Raw genomic sequence first — 25014 nt, forward strand, 5'->3', positions numbered from 1 at the left:
AGGTCCTGTACTTATTAGATAAACAGTATTTATTGTTAAATATTAAAAAAAATAGCAACCATGTATTTGATAAGAGTCAATAGATTCTTAATCATTAATGTTTAACTTCAAATCATAGGTCCTCTATAATTTCTATTTAAACTTTTGTTTTTTGCTTCCTAATTTCTTAACATAACTTCTTTTGGACTCAGAAGTCTCATATTCTCTCCAAGTCCTTATAGCAAAAAAAAATATCAGTATGAACTACTTGGAACTTAACGTTTCTTATCATTTATTAGCTATGGATGTTTCTTATCTGTTTATTAGCTATGGGAAGAGATGTTTCCATGTTTATTTAATTCTGGATTTCTATAGGTGAATGTAATAACAAAACAAGATTATTTTTCTTTATTTTTCGGAAGTTAACTTTAAGTATATTTGGCTTATGTTCTTGGGCATATAGAGGCCTGTTCCAAATTACTTATCCTTACACTAGAACTCTAACAATGTATGAACAATAGCTTTAACCAAAGAATTTAGAATAATCATTAAAGAGAAAGCTAGGAGAAATACAAAGAGCTCAATAAGGGGAATCTTAAGAAGGAGCCTATAAAGTAATTAGAGAAAATTTTGATAGTATTTTAGACCCTGTTTCTTAATATGGCATGGAATGAAGACATCTTCTAAAGAGGTCTGTTTCTCTCTGACTTCTGGAGTCATGAAATAATGGTGCTCTAAGACAAACGGTCCTGTTTCTATTGCCGACTTTTTTATGGAGGTTTGCCAGGCAATAATCCAGTAGGTTCAACTGGAGATGTGTACTCTGAGCACACATAACTAGAACATGTATGTTTCTGGAACATGCATGTAAAAGAGCTTTGTAGCAACCCTATAAGTCCGTTTTTAGGTGCTCATAAATTTTAATTAGTGTTGTAGTATAGTCACATTTACAGTTTTATTAACTACTAAGCAGATAGTATGAATAATTAAAATTCATGTAAGGTATAATGAGTCACAATGCAATAGCATCTATGTACCCATCATAGAGTTTAAGATAAAGAACTTTACTATTACCTCTGAAGTTCCCTTATGAGCTCCTTTGCATCTTATCCCCTTCCCTCTCCTTTCAGACTTAGACACTATCCTGAATTTGGGGTTTATCATTCCCTTGCCTTTCTTTATACTTTTAGTACATACTTTTGTATCCTGAAGCAGTATCCTATTTTGCTTGAAATCATACTGCATGTGTTCTTTGAACTTACTTTTCCACTCAACATTATGTAGTTATAATTCATGTTCATGTAAATATAGTATCTTATTTTGTGGATGTTTAATAATTTATGTGTCTATTCTGATACTGGACGTTTGGGTTGTTTCCAGGTATTTGCTTTATAAGCAGTGCTGATAACATTTATGTATGATAGTTTTTTTATTAAGGTATCATTGATATACAGTCTTATGAAGGTTTCACATGAGCAACATTATGGTTTAATATTCACCCATATTATCAAGCCCCCCCATACACCCCATTGTAGTCACTGTCCATCAGTGTACTAAGATGCTATAGAGTCACTACTTGTCATCTCTCTGCTATACTGCCTTCCCTGTGACCCCCCTACATTATGTGTGCTAATCATAATGCCCCTTAATCACCTTCTCCCTCCCTCCCAACCCACCCTCCCCAAGCCCTTTCCTTTGGTAACTGTAGGTCCCTTCTTGGTATCTGTGAGTCTTCTGCTATTTTGTTCCTTTGGTTTTGCTTTGTTGTTATACTCCACAAATGAGTACAATCATTTGGTACTTGTCTTTTTCTGCCTGGCTTATTTCACTCAACATCATACCCTCTAGCTCCATCCATATTATTGCAAATGGTAGGATTTGTTTTCTTCTTATGGCTAAATAATACTTCATTGTGTATATGTACCACATCTTTATTCATCTACTGAGGGCCACTTAGGTTGTTTCCATATCTTGGCTGTTGTAAATAGTGCTGCGATAAACATAGGGGTGCACATGTCTTTTTGAATCAGGGATCTCGTTTTCTTGGGTAAATTCCTAGGAGTGGAATTCCTGGGTCAAATGGTATTTTTATTTTTGTTTTTTGAGGAACTTCCATATTGTTTTCCACAGTGGTTGAACTAATTTACATTTCCACCAACAGTGTAGGAGGGTTCCCCTTTCTAAGAACATTTATGTATGATATATTTAACATAGGTTAGAGGACATACTGGATTTTGGAGGAAAATTGGCTTCATTGCATATGATAGAATAAAGCATATTTCTTCCCATTCCTCTTTGGAAATATACTCAGATGGGAGAACTGAGCACAGTGCAGACATTCTAGTCTTTCATCTGCAGATTTACACCTGAAATACTGTGTCGGTGCTGTGTCAGTCAGTCTGAGCCCTAGGGCAGGTTGATGATGCTGGGTAACCCTATTGAAGTCTCTTGAAAAGGAGACCAGTGAAAGAATCCTTGAGACTTATTTTTTACACAGCCTGAAAGCTGTCACTGAGTCCTTAAATTGAAGAATGACATTGTGCAGTGATGCGCTAATACAGCTAGGAGTTCAGAACAGAATCAAGGATGTCCTTTGGGAAGTTGACAGAGTCTGTTACAAATGTAATACCAAACTGCAGTGAGATGGAACTGAAGACTTGCAAAGCCCAGGCACCCTTTCTGTGAGACGTGGGACTTGCCGCGATGGCACATCTGGCTTCTTGAGCACTCATTCAGACCATTTATGAGCCCATCAGAATATTGAGTGGCAAGACAAGGTCAGCAGCAGCAAAACAGCAGCCTGGGTACGAGTTTTGAAGTAATTCTTCTCCCAGCACAGCTTTGTTGAGCTGGATGTGTGTGCAGAATGGACTACAGCAGGACTCCTCAGCAACTGTAAATAGCATGCTGAGGTGGGGAGAGCACAAGCTGAGAACGCAGAAAAAATGTTTCAGGACTGACTGCAATTCACCCCTGTGCGGCCAGGCCTACCAGGGCAAGCCCAGCAGCTGACAAGCAGCCTGGCATGCATCTGTGAGGGACGGGTTTGCTGTTTGTGAGCAAAAGCTTCAGGCCGGCTGTGTGTCTAAAAAGCAGGACCACAAACAATGACAGACTATTTATGTAGCAGGCACAGCTGCTGACAGAAGGGCATGCTTGACGTGTGTGCGTTCCGAGTGGGAGAAATCGTTGGTTTCATTTTATTGTCTTTGGCTATACCCATGAATCTGATTCAAGAAACACATTGATACATACACAAATATATACATATAAAATAAAGTTCTGCATTACTACTCTCCACCTCTTTATCAAAACAAGCAAAAAAGTTCAGTTCAAAATAATGGTTGCTGTGAAATACTAGCAATAGAGCAATGAAACATTTTTAGTTTTTTACCAGTGTGGTCACATTTTAATTTCATTGACAGAATGCTTTAAAGATTAATAATGTACTATTAACAATTAATAGAATATCTTGTTATTTGAAAATGCCTTATAGCCATTTTACTATACACTATTTTCTAGTTCCTTTCCTGTGGATTCCTTTCACATGATTGCTTATTAATCTCTGGCTCCACTTGGGTGGCTTTATATCTCCAAAGGGATGTTCAATAAATAATTGTTTAACTGATTTGAACTCCAGTGATTCAGAAATGATTATATGGTAACCTGACAGACATACAGTTGTCACCATCGTCCCTCATCCTTAGCAGTTTCGTGGAGTGGTCTAATTCCAACAATCTGTAGATGATAATATATTCAAGTTGTAATATGTGAACACCTTTTTTTTTTTTTTACCTTTTTTGCCTTGAGTGTCCATCTTTCCTGGCTCTTCACAGATTTTCCTATTTTCCTGGTTAAGTTATATACATGTGTCACTTTTCTGTTACCAAGAAGAGAAAGTCCATGATGAGTTAGATGAATTAAAAGCATGAAGCTGGAAAAGGGATAATAATAGATATGGCATATCATGATAAAGAATATATGCATCGTATCTGAAGGTTGCAAATTAAGGTGCAGCTGTAGAGGGAGAAAAGGTAGGAAAACAGAGGCAGAGACAGTTCAAAGGAGGAGATCTAGGAGATTAGACACAGAGTTATAGAGTTCCCCCAACAGCCAAAGAAAAACAAATACTGAGCTGAGAAACCTTAAAACCTTTGTTTGAGGAAGACATGTTTCACATTATGTGAAGAAAAATATGTCACTGTGTGCGTGGTTATACTTATATATTTATTAAAATTCTTTTTATTGAGCTATAATTGACATACATTGTATTAGTTTTAGTTGTACAACATCATGATTCAATATTTACATATGTTGTGAAATGACCACAACAGTTAGTCTAGTTAGTGTCCTTCGTACATAGTTACCAAAATTCTTAAATCACGTTTGGGGGCCTGTATAATTTGAATGATCCTGTGTTTTTTGATACCCTCAAAGCATGAATAATATTTTTACATATAAATTACTTTGTCTATAAGAAGATTTCATTGTTAAGCCCTGCCATTTGTAATTTGATGAATAAAATGTTGGATTTTCCATTGCAGAAGCATAGAAAATGATTTTGATTGTTAAAAATTAATTAGTAAACTGTACAAATAGACATATTTTGAATTCCTGTCCTTTCAGCTTTTTTTTTTAAGTTGCTAAATCTTGGTTTAGGACAGTAATGAATAAAGTAATTGAGTTTCCATTACACTGTTAAGATTATTAGATGGGATTAGTCTGTATTGCCCTCTGTTGGTGATTAATAGTTCTTTTTGACAAAATGACTGTTGCTGTACATATCATTGATATGCATTTAATAATTTATCAACCAGTGTGTTTTACAGAAAAGTACTTTAAAAGCCGACCTAATAGTTGTGGTCATGAATTGGCAAAAGGAGGAAAAGTAGAAATCATCTGGGCTTCTGGATTAAATAGTTTTATTGACTAAGGTAGTATTGGAATATTTTGCCTTTGACAAGTTTTCTTTTTTCTTGTTTCTTGTCAGAGCTCCACCTCAGATGAGGCGTCCCAATCGAGAAATAAGACCTCTGAGGAAAGAAATGCCAGGAGTAGGAGCCCGGGGACCTGTGGGGCGAGCACATCCTATATCAAAGAGTGACAGACCCTCTGCAAGTCGGGACAAGGATTACAGAGCAAGAGGAAGAGATGACAAGGCAAGACTGTCTCTTTGTGAGGCACTCACTTGAAGTCAATGACTTTTTGTGCATATTATAATTTCTGTTGGCTTATCAGTGTACCCTGGTTTTGACATGGAAAAGAGATTTTTTAAAAATCTGATTCAAAACCTAGCACTCTTTGCAGTTTGAAGACCATTCTGCAATGTCAGTAACCTCAGAGGTCTACTTTACACACACGCATACACACACACTTTAGTAAAATGGATCTTTTGTAGAAATACTCAAAATAAAGTTTTAAAACTCAAGATATTTCAATAAGTATACTGAATTAAAATGAACAAGCAATGAAAAACAATTGCAGGGTAAAGATTTATAAGGAGGTGATATATATTTGCAGAATGAGGTGATAGATGTGATTCACTACTGCTAAAAATATAAAAAAATCTTTGATTTGTCTGTAAATTTTAGAGTAGAACAAGATTTTTTCCCTTTAATAAGAAAATTTTCCTTAATTAGGGTTCACTATGTACATTTATTTTATCTAAGAAATTGCATAGTACTGGGTGGAAATTATACTGCCCTTAAAATGGACTTTAGAAAAACGGGCCAAAGATAATCTTACAGAGTAAGGAGCTACCCACAGTAACCTGACATATATCTTAGCCTTAATTTGAGTGGAAAGACAAAAATAAATTTTTAGTGACAGCATTTCCCATTTCCATTGTGATGCCATAAATGAATGATGATGTTATTGAATTACTACAAAGAAATTTTATTTTCCTAGCTAGGAGGGGTTCAGGATATGTCATCACCTTTATGTCACATATTCATGATGTAACTATAACTTAAAACTTAATAGCAAGTGGTTATCCTTCAAAATTATATACTATATTTGAATATTATTACTATTATAATTTTAATCAATAGATAAGGACTCTGTACAACCAACTTCTAGGTCTTGTGGCTGTATAAACTGGATACAATAAAACTGGTGTTTTTCTGGGTATTTCTATTCATTTGGTTCACGGACATTCTATCTCTACCTCACTAGGACACTGCAAATGAATTAGATTTTCTTATGTTTGTAATTTGTTGGAGCTTTTATGTCATAAAACAGTAAATGATTCCATCTCAGATCTTTTTTGGGATTAGTGGGGGGTACTAATCCCAAAATGCTAATTAATAAATAAATTTTTTCTGGTTGATGAAATTGAACTGGTTCTCCCTATTACCAAAAGCCACATAAATGGATACTTAAAATTCTGTATCTTATATATCATCTTTGTTTCTTCCTCTCTTCATTTTTGTGTAGCTAGTCTTGGTTTGCATTTTAGAAAATAAAGTCCAGCCTTCACTCTGATGGTAGCTTTTACGTGAACTTTAGAACTGGGTGAGGAACGTTCAGTCTTTACCTTCACATAACAGAAGAGAAGAACCTTGACATGGCTTGTTGGGTGCTTCCCTGCGTAGGCACCTTTCAGAGTGATTAGACAGTGATTCATGAGACAATCCCATGAAGTAGGTAGTTGTCTCATCCCCATTTTACATATGAAGAAACCGAGGTAGAGAAAGCTAACGTTACTTTCCTGAGTGAGGAATGGAGCTTGGGGTGGAATTTGTGACATCACAGATCTATTCCTCTTTATTTTGGAATTTTTCATGTTTGTATTATCCTACCAAATAGATTAAAAATCCAGATTGGATTTGGAAAGAGTCCCCAGAACAATTAAATAAATGTTGATTTTTAAATGGAATTCTTCAGCAAAGAACAAAACAATCAGGCAGCATTTGTTCAATGTCAAAGTTTTCTGGAGGTTGCAAATTGTCTTTCACTTAAAAAGTTTCAGATAATTTTCTAAATCATAGCTATTCTTTCATTAACACTTAAGTACTTAGAGTGTCATCGGAAAGTAACCCCTTTATTAAAAAAAAAACAACTCCACAGTTATTTGAAGATAAAATATATTTTCCAAGTCACTCTGGAAACAAAAGGAGCTACAATTAAAAAAAAACAAACTCAGATTAACTTCATTAGATTTTGAAAAGGTGTACTTGGTTCAGTTATGGTTGTCATAGGCACTCAAATATTGATTAGAATAATCAAGTTCCTAGAACTCACTACGGTTTAAGGCAGTTTAGGTGAAACCAACCTATCCACTGCCGTGAAAGCTAATTTGAAAATGAGTATCCGAAGGGTTCTCACAGGTAAGGCAGTTCCCAGTGTTAATTGATTTTTCAAAATCAGTTTTGTGTGTTGGAACCAGCTTAAAAAAAATGAAGTAGAATAGACTAGAAAATTCCAAGGGCATTGCCCATAGTAAGGACAGTGTTATTTCAAGGGAGAAATGTAGTTATATAATTACATGTTTGTCTACTAGCTTATGATCTAAAATGAATTTAGTACTTCGTGCCGTGGTCAAAAGTTTGAAAGCTGCTCACTGTACTTTATTGATATAAACCACTTAACTTTACTGATGTAAAAAAGTAAAGATGAGAAATTACCTGTTTTCGCTCAAGATTCTTGGGTTAGTGTAGCAAACTTTATGATGGAGCAACTGATAACAACAGAGTAGCAATAGATGTTACTCTTCCTTGAGAACACTTAACCTGTACCAAGCCCTTTTTGAAGCCTTTTACATATATTGGCTTATTTAATTCCTATAAATTCCTGTGAACTCAGTATTATAGTCCCTGTTGGACATATGAACAAATTGAGGCACCAAAGTCACAACTGCAAGTAGGTGGTGGAACTGGGATTTGAACTCTTAATTCTAATATCTGAGCTTTTAATCATTATGTTGTACAGCCTCTTACTCGAAATGTGTCAAAATACCTATTTCTTATAAGACTTTCAAGTATTTTTAAGACTGTGGCTTTATGGTCAACTAACTCTTAGTGAAAAATGAGCGGTCCTTCCGTTATGATCTCGTATGAGTAAACAGAACTCAGATTTAAATACAGTAAATTTTATTTGTAGAATTAAAATTACTAAACTTAAAGGACTTCATTTAATTGACTTACATGTAACAAGTGGCCATTTTGAAACAACAGAAACATGTTGGAACTTCACTCATTCATCATTTGAGTAACTTTGATGAATTGGTTAATAGTTTTCAAATACTAGAAAAGTATTTCCATAATTTTTTGTGCTCTTTGCAATGTAACACTTTCATCTGCATTATTAACATTTCCCTATTACTTTCTTAAGTATAGATAGTTAAAAAAACAATAAATCAAGCCCTGATTTGTAGCATTTGCTGATTTCATGATATAAATACTTCCATGATGACTAATTCCAAGCCACCAACATGATGTCACTGAACTCAGTCGGGATGAGATGAGTATAGTAGCCTACCGTTCCATAGCTTCCCAAAGACGATAGACTTCAGTAACCTCAAGTGCATACATAATAGTTAAATAATTAGAAGTGAGGAGTTTTGAGTATTACCTTTGTTTTTAATATACCTTGTTACAAGTTTTTGTAATTTAATTTTTATTAATGGCTGTGTTTCACAGCTGGCTCACAAAATTTCTGAAAAGTTAATAATAGGCTCTTGCAAACCAGTAAAAGTCAGCTTCAGCACACCACTGCATGTAACCCTGTAGTCAAGAATAAAACACGGAGTACCTCAAGTCATATTTATGATCCCTCCTGATCCCTGCCACTTCCTCTCCAAAAGTAACCACTATTTTATAACTTCCTTCTTAAAGATGACCACTATTTTGATTTCCAATACCATAAATTAGTTACGTATATTTTGAAACTGTGTACAGTAAGTATTCTTTTTCTTCTAGTTTTTTTTGCTCAACATGTGTTTGTGAGATTTCTCCATGCTGTTGGGATTATCTGGAGTTTGTTTATATACATTAATATACAGTATTATCACAGTTAAATCTGTTTTACTGTTAACGTTTGGTTGCTTTGAGTTTGTAACTATTATTAGTAATGCTGCTTTGGATAGTTTTATACTTATCCTTGGTATATCTGAGGCAAGCATTCTACCTAAGAGAGGAATTGATGGATTATAAGCTATGCTTGTGTTAAACTTCGGCAGATAACACAAATATCTTTCCAAAGTGATAATACAGATTTCTACTTGGACCTGCAAAATGTGATAGTTCTGGCTGGTCCACATCCTCACCAACACTTGGTATATAGTCTGTCTCGTGGGTGTAATCATATCTCATTGTGATTTTGCCAGCATATTTGCCATGTATCGTGTATTTACCCGATAACTTAGGAAGTTGAAAGTTCTTTCAAATGTTTATTGGCTATTTGTATTATCTAAGGCTTATTTTTAAGAAATATCTTGTCCTTTGGATATTAAATCCACAAATACTTTCACTGATGGCAGCTAATTTATAGTGTTGGTTTCTGCTTTTATTTTACCTTATTGCATTAGATTAAAGTAGCTACTTGCTGTTCTATCCCTAAATGTTTTACTAATTTATGTGTAGTGTCTCCTAATGTAAATGTGTGGTTCATGAGGGCAGGGATTTTGGTCTGTTTGTTCATTGCTATTCCCCAGTGCCAAAAATAGTGCTTGGCACATAGTAAGTATTCGTAAGTATTGTTGAAAGAGCATATATTAATAAGTATGCAGAATGCTATGGAGATTCATAGTTTTGACTTAAAGAAATTTTGTATTAACACTCTAATGCAAGGAATGACACTGAAATTTGTAAGCACTATTTTGTATTCATCAACCTGTTTTTTGTTGTCCTAGGGTGGGAGGCAGTTTAGAGATCTTGTCTAAGTTTTCCTGCGTGTGTTTCTCACACTGGGGTAGGAATACCCACAGTGTGCAGCAGTATGTCATAGGTGCAGCATGGTTCACAGCACTGATTCTAGAGCCAGACTGCCCAGGATCTAGCTGTGTGTTCTTGGACAATTTAGCTTCTTTGTGCCTCAGTTTTCTCATCTATGAGATGGAAGTAATAAGAGTACCTACCTTATAGGACCATTCAGGTGGCTATGCCAGTGCTTAGAATAGCGCCTGGTGCATAGTAAGCAGTATGTTAGTGTTAGTGATAAAGACAACATGAAAGTGGGGAATTAACACAGATATGATATAGACTACAGATCACTTTTTTTAAAAAAAGGAAAAGATGAGATTTCCAAGAAATTTTGCACTTGCCTTGGGCTGTTGATTTCAGGAATCAGATGAATAAATGGGCAAGTGAGAGGCAGTGGCTTTACAGGAAGAATGAAAGGTTAGCTATAATTCAGTTTTGAAATCCCTATGACTGGGGTGTTTATTACTAATTAGCCAGTAATTCGGATGTTGGATGACTTACTACCTAACAGGAAAGATGACTCCTTTGTTGAACAGAACTCATTGTTAGAAAATTCTTTCTTTTGTTGATCTCAAATTTACTTCTTTTGTTGCTTTACAGTAGTCTTGGTTCTTTCCTTTGGAGTAGTATAAATGGGAGTAAGTAGGTCAGTTGGTCGTGTCACTGCATTAGCATTTTTCTTCTTCAGCTTAAATGTCTCTCATGTCCTTGATTCTCCCCCATAGAACATGGTCTGCGAACCTGTTGTCTCCTTGGTCATCCTTCTCTGAGGGTAATTCACTCGTCAGTGTTTCTCTTGATATGCAGGACCCAGAGGTAGTAACTGGCCATGTTTCATTTAATCTGCCAACATGTGAAGGCACACAATTAAGATGCAAAAGCCATTATCTGCATTTTAGGCTAAGCTGTGCCATTAATTGACCCTAGAATAATCAGATTTAGTCACTACTTTTAGCCTCATTTTCCTCAAGTAGAATGATAAGCCAATGCTAATGAAAGATCACTAACAAACCTTCCTTGATGTGGGTAATTTAGATATTAGTAAAAAGAAAGTAAAATATGCTAAATACTAAATTCTTGCTAGTATTGACCTTAGTCAATTAATGTGGAACCCTAAGCAAAGAATTCTATGATCACTTCAGTAACAGTGTAGCTAGTATTATTACAAACTGTACAGGTAATACATGTTGGATGAGGTTTAATATTAATATACAGAATATTAACATATACTGAGAACAGGGTGTTCTCAGTGATCCGTTTGAACGTGACTCTGTAGTCTTGCCCTGTCTGTATCATAAAGTGTGATTCTCAGCTGAGCGTATTTTAAATTTGTTGTGATGTTTGTTGTATAGGCATGCCAGAAATTGATTCCTTTTAATAGTGTCAATATTGGCATCTGTAATCCAAAATACAAGAATCTTTCTGAAAATTTAGCTTACTGATGCCATCATACTACCCAGAAACAGTAAATTATTCATTTTTTGGGTCAAGTCACACAAGTACTGTTTGGTCATTTACTGAGTGACTTAAAGAACTAAAGCATTTGCCCAAAGGGAGCCACGTAGTCCCTTCTCAGCACTTGTGGTAGGAGAGTCCTCCTTTTTTCTCTCCTAAGATTGAGGTTTAGAAATTGATGCATTTTTTGGGCAGTTTTCCCTTTTCATTTTTGTGTTAGACAGTAACTGGGGCTGAAGCTCTTGGGGGGTACTTGGCTCTGTCCGCTGAAGGAGTTCAGTGGTCGAACTGCCTCTGGCAACTGAACACGATTCATTTAAAGCCCGTCAATGCTGAGTCAGTCTTGGCAGAATCCCAGAGAAACCATAGCATATAATTCTTTTTTAAAACCACCATATTATTAAATAAAGAATTTGGGGTAAAGTATATCGCTTTAATGGGCTTACTAATACTATTTAAAGAGGTCCTGTTACCATCGTCATTACCGTGACTCCATGATGCGGTCCAAGGACCTTGCCGGGAAGAAACCCAGAATCCTTGCAGGGGGACTTACAGTAATAGGGAAAGGCTTGTAAGGTGCCATGTAGAGGCCCAGCTCTTTCTTCCTCTGCAGCCTCTTTCTCAGACGCTTCGGAGGGTGTAATAGTTCTCCCACACCTACACAACCTGCTCTTAAGCTTTAAGCCGACTGAGCCAGGCATGAGGGGGTCTCATGTGGAAAGGGCGTGGGTTTGGGGAGTCGGGAACACCCGAGTTGACAGTCTCTACTTTGACATTAAATAATTCTGAACTTTATTAAGTTACTTAACCTTTCTGAGTCCTAGTTCCTTATCTATAAAAATAAGGATAATAATATCCACCTTGTAGAGTTGTTATATTAAGTGAGATATTTGACATTTCTTGCTATGTAGTAGGTTCTCAGTCAGTTTTCATTCTTCCTCTGTATTAATATTCTGAATATTTTGTGGTGGTGCAGAAAATCCCCTGTACCTATAAATTCAGAGGTGTCTAGCAAGGATCATTTCAGTCTTATCTGCAGCTGTCCCCCAAGAGTGTAGATTTGAAGAAGTGTATAGTAAAGTTGGCCAGCTCATCTATTCTGAGGAATTGCAGAGGGGAGAATGGCATTTAGGTAATTGGAAAACACTATCTTAAAATAATAAAAAAGTATTGCCATCTATTACAATTTTAAATTGTAATTTAAATTATAATTTAAAAATGATTACAATATTTTGAAAGCTTAATGATATTAATTAAAATATTTTGTTATTGACTAATGCTTTTTTTATACCTGTCAACAGGGAAGGAAAAATATGCAAGATGGCTCAAATGATGGTGACATTCCAAAATTTGATGGTGCTGGATATGACAAGGATCTGGTGGAAGCCCTTGAGAGAGACATTGTATCCAGAAATCCTAGCATTCATTGGTTAGTCTTGTAAGTTCTTGAATCAAAGTAGCAGAGAAAACAAGTTATAGGTTGGCTTGGTGTGAGTCTCTCTCTTGTTATCTGTTAATCTGGGTACTAAGACTTATCTGTAATATGACTTTGGAGAATTGACAAGACAGTTCCTTCAGGATATAACCAAGATATTTTACATGTTAATTTGATGTCGACATACTGACAAAGGTGGTTAAGTGAATAAAATGTCCTAATTAGTAACTGCAACGTGTTTTCACTGATCATTTTATGCAGTTAGAATTAGAATAATAATTGTTTTTAATATAAGAGTAATTTCATAAGTAAGCAAATTATAAGAATTAGTATTAACTCTAAGTCAGAGGTGTCCCTGAATAAACATGAAACTTCGCTGTTCTTGCAAAGGGATGACATAGCGGATCTAGAAGAAGCTAAGAAGTTACTGAGGGAAGCTGTTGTTCTTCCAATGTGGATGCCTGACTTTTTCAAAGGGATTAGAAGGCCATGGAAGGTGAGAATTTATTAAAACAATACAGATATAAAAATGCTGCTTGCATGATAATGAAAGACAGCATTGTAGTTTCTTTGTGTTTATTAACAAAGTTTGTAAAAGTCTGGCGAAGGTGATATACCCCAGATACCTGGATTTAAATTTGTTGTTGAGGTGCGCTGCAGAGGCCTTGCAGGAGGGGCTTGGGGTGTTGGAACGACAGTCTTTAGCTGAAGTCACTTTCCTTGGGGTTGCTGAACTCGAGATTAGCTTTAAGAATTTTCTAGATGTCTGTTTCTGTAAATAAAAACTTAACAAGTAAATTGACGTAGTACATCGTCTTATAGAATAAGTGATCAGATAAATACCTTTTAAAAATTGGTATATTTCTCACTAATGATTTTGATCACTTAATCTGCTTTTGGTATAATTCTCAGTCTGAATCAGAATGTTTCTAGTTTGCCCTCTGCTTTAGAGTTTAAGGCCTGCCCAGAACTATTTCCTCTTAAGTTCAGTGTTCTCATTTTAGCATATTAAAAAACCCAGCAGTTGCTGCCTGGAACTTTTTTGGTCTTAGTCGTAGGCAGAGTCTTCTTTTCCTCTGATTGGCAGCATGAAATAAAAGCATGATCTTACTTTGCTCTTCAGATTTGACTAGGAAGGTGTGTTTCTCTCTTTAATACATCTGGCCTCTTTTGACATGCCTCAAAATTGAGAGGAGGAGAAATCATGTATTTACACAAATAGCTTGGAACATCCATGACATTTTGATGGCCTCTGACAACTTAAATCTTTTATAGACTGTTATATAGATTTTCCTAATTTGGGGAACATATTGCCATATATTCCCCCTCTATTATAACTTTAAAAATAACATTTAAGAAAGAGATAAGGTCTTAAAACAGGTATTTAAAGGAGCTTTAGAACTGCTGGAATGGTAGTTGTGACCTACCTAGCACGATGAGCCTTGTAAGTTTTTAGCAGGAGTGTGGTTTTGCACTTGTAGAAAGATCACCTTGGCAGCAGCATGGAGGACAGATTGGAGGTAGGCATAGATGGGTATAGATAGGAGTCTGACCAGGAGGCTGTTGCAATAGTCTGGTCAAGCAATGGGGAACCGAACAGGCATTTTGTTATTGAAAACATGGTGGGTTTATGAGAGATGTTTAAAAGGTAAGTGATAACAATATGACTGATAGTTTGTAGGGATGAGGAAGAGGGACAAGCTATATGACTCTCAGATTCCAGGCTTAAAGTAAAGGAGAATGCAATTACTTCTGACACTAGCTACCCCAAACTGGGCCAAAATTCACAGATTGAGGTCAGATTTCCACAAGATTGCCCTCACTTCAGATGCCAGTTGCAAACTTGGGGGTCCCTAGGTCATCCTCACTTCTGGCCAACTAGCTATAAGTTTGGGAGTTCTCACTCCTCCCTCAGGTTCAGTAATTCTCTAGAATGACTCATAGTACATAGGAAAGCATTGTGTTTATAATTATAGCTTTATTATAGCAGAAGGAGGCAAATCAGAACAAGCCAAAGGAAGACTAGCATTGGGAGAGAACTGGGAGGATGCTGATAGTGACGCTTCTGTTGTCCTCGCCCTGTCAAGTCAGGATGCTTTACCCTCCTAGTGCGTGGATGTGTGACGACACATAAAATATTGCCAACAGGGAAGCTTGCTCAAGCTGTAGTATCCAGAGTTTTTACTGGGGTTTCATTACATAGTCATGATTGATCAAACCATTGCCCATGTGTCTCAATGTCCAGTCCCCCTTTTCTCCCCGGAGGTCCGGCTGATACCACCTGGCCCTAATCACATGGTTGGCCAGCCCCCATCCTGAATCATTTCATGAGCATAAACGATCTGGGGACCCACTATGAGTTACCTCATTAGCATAAAATTTCAGGGCTTAACATGAACAACAAAGACACTCCTGTCACATGGGAAATTCCAAGGATTTAAAGTCTACCTCTCAGGAACTGGGAGAAAAGACCAGCCAAATTCTTTATTATGCAGGAGACAATGAACTGATGTTGGAAATTAAGGAGCAGATTTAAATAGAGCAAAATAATGTTTAAGTAAGTACTTAGCAGGTAATTGGAAATAGAAGTCTGGATCTTAGGTTAGAATTTGAGTTTAAATTAAAATTGTGAAATATAGGTGGTGGTTGCTAATATGGGCATGGATGGAATTGTTCAAGGAGTTATATAAGGGAAAAGAGCAAACAGCTTAGAATTGCTTTGGGAATGTAAAGGGCAAGGGGAGGAGGAGACCTGAAAGACACGACAGTCATCAGTGGAGATCTGTCAGGAAAGAGCAGTGTCACAGAACCAACCTGAGAGCGGGGGGCTTCAGGAAGGAGGGAATGAACACCAGGTGTCAGCAGCATCAAAGTCTGGAGAGAAAGAAAGAATGTGTGAATTGAAAAGTGACAAATTGGATTAGTAAACTAAATATTGTTAAGTGACGTAGTGGAGGCAGAAGTTAGATTGTAGCTTGTGAAGAAGGAATAGTAAGTAGTAAGTGCAAATCATCTCTTTAAGAAGGTTGACTGAGATGGGAAGGAGAGGTAGACAGCAGCTAGAAGATGTGTAGAGTCAGGTGAAGGGCTTTTTTTCTTTTTCCAGGGGTTTTGTTCTTAGGTAGTTTTTTGATTACCAGTTTAATTTCCTTGCTGGTAATTGGTCTATTCAGATTTTCTGTTTCTTCCTGGGTCAAGGGCTTTTTAAAAGAATTAAGGTATCATTGATACAATCTTATGAAGGTTTCACATGAGCAACATTGTGGTTTCAGCATTCTCCCATATTATCACGTACCCCCCCCCAACCCCATTGCAGTCACTGTCCATCAGCATAGTAAGATGCTATAGAGTCATTACTTGTCTTTTCCATGCTATACTGCCTTGCCCGAGACCTACCTATATTGTGAGTGCTAATTATAAAGGCCCCTTAAAGCCCTTCTCCCTCCCTCCCCACACACCCTCCCCACCCCTTCCCTTTGGTAACTGCTAGTCTTTTCTTGGAGTTTGAGTCTGATGCTGTTTTGTTCCTTCAGTTTTGCTTTGTTGTTATACTCCACAAATGAGTGAAATCATTTGGTACTTATCTTTCTCCACCTGGCTTATTTCTGAGCATAATACCCTCTAGCTCCATCCATGTTGTTGCAAGTGGTAGGATTTCTTTTATTTTTCTGGCTGAATAATATTCCATTGTGTATATGTACCACACCTTCTTTATCCATTCATCTACTGACGGACATTTAGGTCGCTTCCATATCTTGGCTATTGTAAACAGTGTTGTGATAAACATAGGGGTGCATCTATCTTTTTGAATCAGGGACCTTGTTTTCTTCAGGTAAATCCCTAGCAGTAAAATTCCTGGGTCAAATGGTATTTCTGTTTTTAGTTTTTTGAGGAACCTCCATATTGCTTTCCACAATGGTTGAACTAATTTACATTCCCACCAACAATATAGGAGGTTGCCCGTTCTCTGCATCCTCACCAGCATTTGTTGTTTCTTGTCTAAACTGGAACATCCTAACTGGTGTGAGGTGAAGGGCTTTTTTTTTTTTTAATGGGACAGATTTAAATATGTTTATATACTAAGGGGAAAGAGCCAATGAAGAAGGAGATAACAGGAAATCGAGGGGATAATTAAGGGAGAAATGTCATGGGGAGGTGAAATTTATAAATGCTATTCTATATCTATATACAGATGCCAATGTTGGAAATTAACTCCTATTGGAAATGGCCACATTAATGAACTAGAAACTGAGGGGGCATTGAAAAGGAACATTAGAAAGAGAAATGAACTTTTCTGTAGCTGTGCCTTTATCTTTATTTTTTCAATTTTCAAAATATCAGTCTCATGCACAGTTAGAAGCTCCTTGTAAAGCAGAACAGTTTTTACAAAACTAGTGTTTCAAACCCTATTGATTCCTGGTTGTTCTGTCAAATTCTATAGTGGGAAAAGGGCTTGGACAGTTTCTGAATTTAGAGTTTCTGAAACTTCGATGTGCACCTAGTTTTCAAAGTTCAAATGCCCAGAAGCTTATTAAACTAAATGAACAAATACGTCAGAATTCCTCTTAAGATCACCAACTATTATGCAAAGGAAATGTAGTAGTAACTATGTATCTGAACTCCTATTTAAAGGTGCTAGAAGAAAATAAGTATTTAAAAATCCATTAGGCTTCATGACTAAAGGATTACTATCCTTGACTAATGTTTACTCCTCATTGATTTATTTTTACAGAATAGTTTTCTGTATATTAGTTTTCAAAAGTGAGAAGTAACTAAAATTTAGGTTTTTGTCTATATTATATTTAGTGGCTCTTTCATCACTAGCACTATTTATGTACACTATTAACAGTCTAGCACATTAAACTGATAAAATGCTATCTAATTTGATAATGCTTGAAATGCCACTAGATTTTAGTTACCATAACTATATTATGTATATGCTATAACTATGTATATATAATATATACTATAACCATATAACTAAAAATAAAACTTATTTGTGATTAAAAGCTGTATATTCTAAGTATGTTATGGAAGATAGGTTTTGTCCTTTAGAATGGCAAAAAATTTATAATTCTACATGTGGTAGAAAATGTCATCTTATTATGTTTTTTTTATTTTTTAAATTCTTTTTATTACGTTTAAACAGAGCAGTTACTCTTAAGCAGTGTTCAATGATACATATTTGTCTTCTGCCAGGTTCAGGAAAACTGAGTAGGTTCTTCCTAAATGTATCAGAAAATGCCTTGTCTAGGCCCTTTTGTTAGCCCATCTCTGAGTTACTTTTGAGTTGGGACATTTTTTTAATCTTTGAAATGATACTCATGCCAAGTGCACCAAGGTTTTACTGTGACTATTGAGTTTATCCTTTGATGGGAAAATTTTCATGTACATCAGTAGTTGATGATACTTCATAAGAAAGCATTTTAATCTGATAGGTCATTAATACATCTTTTGAACTTTCAGGGTGTGCTTATGGTCGGCCCCCCAGGCACTGGTAAGACCATGCTGGCTAAAGCCGTTGCCACTGAATGTGGCACAACATTTTTCAACGTCTCCTCTTCTACACTGACATCTAAATATAGGGGTGAATCTGAGAAGTTAGTCCGTCTATTGTTTGAAATGGTGAGTGATGATATATTAAGATTTCAAAGTACTGTTGGGTAGGTGAATGATACCCCTATAATCTAGATCCATTCACCTAGGGATTAAGTTTTTAAAAGGGCAAATGTAGTTCTAATTTAATAGTTCTTGACACATTAGTAAGATACTGGGTAGTGGCTTTTGTGGCATAGCTGATAATCTTCAGTGTATCATCCTCTCAGGGTAAAAGAGACTTTGGAAATATGTGTGGTTTGACTGATGTTTCTGGATTTCTAATGAGCCAGGTGAGCAGAAGTGTATTTTAGTACATATTTTCAAAGTCAGAAATTAATCATTATTCAAGTTCCTTTTTCATAAGGGATTTGCAATAGTTAAGAATGTATATTTGAGGATGGAAGTTGATGATTTATCCTAAAAGTTTTTTGTACCAGAGAAATTTTCAAACACATAAGTAGAAAGAATAGTGAATCCCTGTGTATCTGCCACCGAACTTTACCTTTTGTTTTTAGAAATTTTTTCTTTCTGATATGAATGATTGATTTAACCTGTTAATAACCAAATGGTGTCAGTGAGAAATCTGCTCTTTTTTTTTAACCGTTGTTTGAGGGAGGAAATGGCATTTTAAAAAGTTTACACTATTATTTGAGATCATTGAATGGTTCCTTTAAAATATTTCCACATAGGCTAGAGTTTATGCCCCCACCACGATCTTCATCGATGAGATAGATTCTATCTGCAGCCGAAGGGGAACCTCTGATGAACACGAGGCAAGCCGCAGAGTCAAGTCGGAGCTACTCATTCAAATGGATGGTAATTGATTTTCAGTTATTGTCTCAAAATTATTGTATTTCCTTTTTTCAATTTTGTATAGATTTATACTTTGGGAATTCTCAATGAATGGACCAGAAGGCAACCTGAATTAATTTGTAGTCATTTGTGCATCTACCCATTTGTTCATGCACTTAAAAAATATTTATTGCATGCTTGTTATGAATCAAACACCATACCAGGTTCTGAACTTAAAAAGAACAAGAATGTCATGGCCTTCAAGGAGCTTACTATTTAGAGCAAAGGTTTGAGAAATGTAGTCCAGGCCCCCAGGGATTTTTAAAACCCTATTTAAAGGTCTTCAAGGGTTAAACTGTTTTCATAATAATGTCAAAACATTTTATTTGCCCTTTTCACTCTCATTCTCTCACAAGCGTGCAGTGAAGTTTTTCAGAGGCTATAAGACATGTGGGATATCATAATAGATGGAAAATAGAAGCAAGTAAGAGAATCTAGATATTCTCTGTGAGTCAGACATTAGGACGTTTGCAAAAATGTAAAAAAAATGGCATTCTTTTTACTAATTTTTCTGGTTTTGAAAATCAGTTATTTTTCATAAAAATTTATGTTAATGATAATGGATGTTTATTGTTACTTTAAAATGAATTAATATCTTTTAAAATTCTCACTTTTAATTTCTAATGATAAATATTGATAGGTATACTCCACACACACACAAGACCTCTTTGGAGCTCATTAATTTTTAAGAGTATAAAAGGATCCTGAGGCCAAAAAGTTGGATACCCACTAATCTGGATGGGAAGCAGGCCACTTAACAGATAATTACAATACATTAGAAGTTCTGAAGTGGAACTAAACTCTGGGTGTAGTGAAAACACAGCAGGAAGAGGTACCACCCAGACTAGGGGAGTCATGGAAGGGAATAGCTGAGTTGGGCTTTGAAGCACTAGTAGAAGGTATTCAAAGAAGAAAAGGTACTGAAGGAAGAGAGTGATGGGTCCGAGCTGCTTTTTAGAGGTATATTACTCTGGCATTTGTATGGTAACCAGGAGGCTATTTAAGCACACTGTGAGAAAATAAAATGTGCTAAAAAATAATATCAAGAGTATGTTGTTTCAAAGCAGCTATGGTTATCCACCAACCATGGTACTTACTGAATACTTATTATGTGTACTGTAGCCACTGCCAGACGCTTTAAGGTATATGAACTTACGTACCACAGGTCTCTTCCCTCAATGAGTGTACCATTTAACTTCTGCAAAAGTATGAGAGAAAGGGTGAATCTGTTATATTTTGGGACAGAGATATAGAGGGAAATGCCTTAGATGTTTTAAAAACGTCACTGAATAAGATTTAGTGACCTGAATTTCTTAAGGGGGTATTTGTGACTGCTATGTATACTTTCATATACAACAATAATAGTATTATACACAGCAGCAGTAGTAGTATGCACAGCAATAATAGTAGCATAGCTCCATTTGGGTTTCTGGACCCGATTCCTGTGTGTGTGTGTGTGTGTGTGTGTGTGTGTGTGTGTGTGTGTGTGCGTGAGGGGGGTTCTTCCCATGCATAAAATTATCCCCGATTCCAGTGTGTGTCTGTGTGTGTGTGTGGGGGGGGGTTCTTCCCGTGCATAACACCAGGCACTTCTCAAACACCAGCAGGGTGTTCAAGAACTCAACTCAATTCTGATGCTGTCTGCCTGGAGACGGCACCAGATTCCACAGGTTAAGGGCTCCGTCCCACAAGTCTGCCCTCCACCCTCTACTCCAGACATGAGTCCCAAGCTGCAGGCTGTTACCTGTGCATCTGATTTGTTGCCTACAGATTGAAGGCTCCCACAACCTCCCCCTTAGTTTCTATTAATTTACTAGAGCAGCGCACAGAACTTGGGAAAACACATTTACCCGTTTAATAAAGGATACAAGTTAACAGCCAAATGGAGAGATACAGAGGGCAAGGTCCCAAATAAAAGAACTTCTATGCTCGCGGAGCTTGGGGCCCAGCTCGGTGGCATGTGGAGGAGCTCGGGTTCCCTGAGCATGGAGGCTCTCACTGACCCAGGAGGGGGGTCCGAGGGAGCAAGCAGTAAGCTCCTCTCAGGGGCTTTGTGGGGGCTTCACTGCACAGTCATGACTGACTAAATTATTGGCCGTTGGCTGATTCAGCCTCCAGCCCTGCCCTTGGGGGAGGGTCTACAAGTCTAACATGGCAAAACACCCATGTCACCTTTAAGACTGCAGTGTTTTCAGGAACTGTGGGTGTAGACCAGATACGCCTGGGAAATATGTATTTCTTATGACTCACTGTATTGCAGTGACTATTGTTGATTGTTAGTTAGCTTGATTCTTTGTGGTTATTAATTGAAATAGGTAAATAATTAATAAGGTATTTATGAAGAAAATACCATATTGAACTAGGTTGCTTTAAATCCACTGCTTTGTTATGACAGGCTAGACACTCTTACTAATAAAATTTGTATTTTTCAGAGTTTCCATTGTGTAACCTGAAGTTTTTAATTCTGAAATTATAATTCTGGAAAAGTAGACTCTATGTACTTATATTTGGTTTGGGGGGTATAAAAATAAATGGTATTTTCAGTAGCGACTGATTATTATGTTTACTCTTAAATTTTTTTGTAATTTTTTACAAGTCACTTAGAAATTTGAAGGACAGAATTATTGCAGTAATTGTCTTTCCAAATTATGAGTGCGTGCTGATATATTAAGTAAATATGAACCCTCTTCTGTTCTCATTTGAGAAAATCAGTAAGTTAGACTAACAACTAAAATAAAAATTTTTTTGAGGAACAGATAAAAAAATTTAAAAAGCAGCATAATTTCTCATGCCATTTCTTTTCAGAGGCAATATACATTCATTTCTCTTCAGAAAAAATGGATTTTTCTTGTTCGATTAGAATCCTGCAATAGATGGTGCTAATTCTTCTCCCTCCTCGTTTTATAGTTCCTTCCTAATGTGTCTGGCTCTACCACTACACAGAGATCAGAAAGACTGCCTTATTTTCATCATTTAACCTACCACCAAGCCAGTGGCTGATGCTTAGGATGTAAACTGAATGAAAGAATAAAGACTACGAGGAAAACACACTCTTTTCCCACTTGACTGTGCACAGGAGTTGGAGGAGCCCTAGAGAATGACGATCCTTCCAAAATGGTCATTGTGTTGGCTGCTACGAACTTCCCGTGGGACATTGATGAAGCTTTGAGGAGGAGGTTAGAGAAAAGGATATATATCCCTCTCCCAACAGGTATGACATCTTCCTTTTACTTTATTTTGATCTTGGTTTTACTTCCGGTTAGCTTTTTCCGTCCCTTCTAAGTATATTCCACTGGCATTCTGCTTAAAGAAGTTCATAGATAGCATCACAAAACTAATGTGTAGTAGATAGAGACAGAGGCCACCGTACTCTGTTGAAGCTCCTTGCATTTCAGAGCAATTCCTATATGCAGAGCAGTATTTATCATAAATTTGGTAGGACATCTGAGTTTTCACTTTTCAACTTGAAGAATCTTCATTAAATGGTAAGTGATCAAAAATAAGGTTTCCTTGGGATTTTTTTCAAAATATGCTGCTTTGGAAAATATGATTTCATCCTATTGATACATGTTGAAATTTTGATAAGTGAACCGTTTTCTTTGATATGAGATAAAATTTACATACAGTGAAATGTACAAATCTTAACTGTGTAATTTGATGAATTTTGATAAATGAATATTTCTGCTTTATCAATACCCTGCTTAAGATGTAGGACATTTCTATCACCCCAGAAAGTTTCTGCATGTCCCCTACCAGTTAATATAAACTCTCAATAAGCATTCACTTTCCTGATTTTTATTATGGTTAGTTTTACTAACCATTACTAAACTTCAAATAAATGGAATCATGACATATGTGCTCTTGTGTGTCTGGTTACTTTCAACATAATGTTTTCAAGATTCATCCATTTGGTTACATGTATCTGTAATTTGTTATATAGTTATACTTCAATTTGTTAATTCTCTTTTTGATGGGCATTTGAAATATTTCCAAGTTTTGGTTATTATGAATGACACTGTAAATATTCTAGTACAAATCTTTTTATGGATAAATATTTTCAATTCTTTGGGGTAATATAGATAAGAACACAATAGGTGGCTCATAAGGTAGGTATATGTTTAACTTTATACCTAAACTGTTTACCTAATTAGTTCCACCACGTTATATTCCCACCATCAAAGAATGAGAATTCCAATAATTCCACATGCTTGCTAACATTTGGTATTATCAGTATTTTAATTTTAGTCATTCTAGAAAACCATATCTCATTATGGTTTTAACTTGCATTTCTCTGGTAACTAATAATGTGGAGCACATGTGCTTGTTGATCCTTGTTATATCTTTTATGTAGTGCCTTTTCAAGTCTTTCACTCAATTTTTTTTATTAGGTATCATTGATATACAGTCTTACAAAGGTTTCACATTAGTAACATTGTTGTTTCAACATTTACCCATATTATCAAGTCCCCCCCAACACCCCACAGCAGTCACTGTCCATCAACATAGTAAGATGCTGTAGAGTCGTTACTTGTCTTTTCTGTCCTGTACTGCCCCCCCATGACCTTCCTTTATTATATGTGCTAATTATAAGGCCCCTTAAAACCCTTCTCCCTCCCTCCCCACTCACCCTCCCCAACCCCTTCCCTTTGGTAACCGCTAGTCCATTCTTGGGTTCTGTGATTCTGCTGCTGTGTTGTTCCTTCAGTTTTGCCTTGTTGTTATACTCCACAAATGAGTGAAATCACTTGGTACTTGTCTTTCTCTGCCTGGCTTATTTCACTGAACATGATACCCTCTAGCTCCATCCATGTTGTTGCAAATGATAAGATTTGTTTTCTTCTTATGGCTGAATAATATTCATATTCCATTGTGTATATGTACCACATCTTCTTTATCCATTGCCTACTGATGGACACTTAGGTTGTTTCCATATCTTGGCTATTATAAATAGTGCTGTGATAAATATAGGGGTGCATATGTCTTTTTGAACCTGACAAGTTGTTTTCTTTGGGTAAATTCCAAGGAGTGGGATTCCCGGGTCAAATGATATTTCTATTTTTAGTTTTTTGAGGAACCTCCATATTGCTTTTCCACAATGGTTGAACTAGTTTACAACCCATGAGCAGTGTAGGAGGGTTCCCTTTTCTCCGCATCCTGGCCAGCATTTGTTTTTCCTAGTCTTTTCTATGTTGGCCATCCTAACTAGTGTGAGGTGATATCTCATTGTGGTTTTAATTTGCATTTCCCTGATAATTAGCAATGTGGAGCGTCTTTTCATGTGCCTGCTGGCCATCTGAAGTTCTTCTTTGGAGAAGTGTCTGTTCAGATCCTTTGCCCATTTTTTAATAGGGTTTTTGCTTTTTGGGTGTTGAGGCATGTTTATATTTTTTGGATATTAACCCCTTGTCAGATATGTCATTTACAAATATATTCTCCCATACTGTAGGGAGAACTTTTTGTTATGCTGATGGTGTCTTTTGCTGTACAGAAGCTTTTTAGCTTGATGTAGTCCCATTTGTTCATTTTTTTTGTTTCTCTTGCCTGAGGAGGTGTGTTCAGGAAAAAGTTGCTCATGTTTATATTCAAGAGATTTTTGCCTATGTTTTATTCTAAGAGTTTTATGGTTTCATGACTGACATTCAGGTCTTTGATCCATTTTGAGTTTACTTTTGTGTATGGGGTTAGACAATAATCCAGTTTCATTCTCTTGCATGTAGCTGTCCAGTTTTGCCAACAGCAGTTGTTGAAGAGGCTGTCATTTCCCCATTGTATAAC

General features: G+C 36.4%; 1 protein-coding gene across 4 annotated transcripts in view; it reads left to right on the plus strand.

Moving 5' to 3' along the window:
• Positions 1-25014, plus strand: part of KATNAL1 (katanin catalytic subunit A1 like 1) — an 80338-nt gene that overhangs the window by 44997 nt on the left and 10327 nt on the right. For 3 of the 4 annotated variants that reach the window (XM_057489891.1, XM_057489905.1, XM_057489898.1), the window contains exons 5-10: positions 4970-5138; positions 12656-12792; positions 13180-13285; positions 18256-18414; positions 19077-19203; positions 22316-22450. In XM_057489891.1, coding sequence (XP_057345874.1) covers positions 4970-5138; positions 12656-12792; positions 13180-13285; positions 18256-18414; positions 19077-19203; positions 22316-22450 — 833 coding nt within the window. The remainder of the gene's footprint in view (positions 1-4969; positions 5139-12655; positions 12793-13179; positions 13286-18255; positions 18415-19076; positions 19204-22315; positions 22451-25014) is intronic. The other variant, XM_057489911.1, reaches the window with a different exon arrangement.

The sequence above is a fragment of the Manis pentadactyla genome, chromosome 2, assembly GCF_030020395.1.
Source record: "Manis pentadactyla isolate mManPen7 chromosome 2, mManPen7.hap1, whole genome shotgun sequence".
In the NCBI taxonomy this organism is placed as follows: Eukaryota; Metazoa; Chordata; class Mammalia; order Pholidota; family Manidae; genus Manis; species Manis pentadactyla.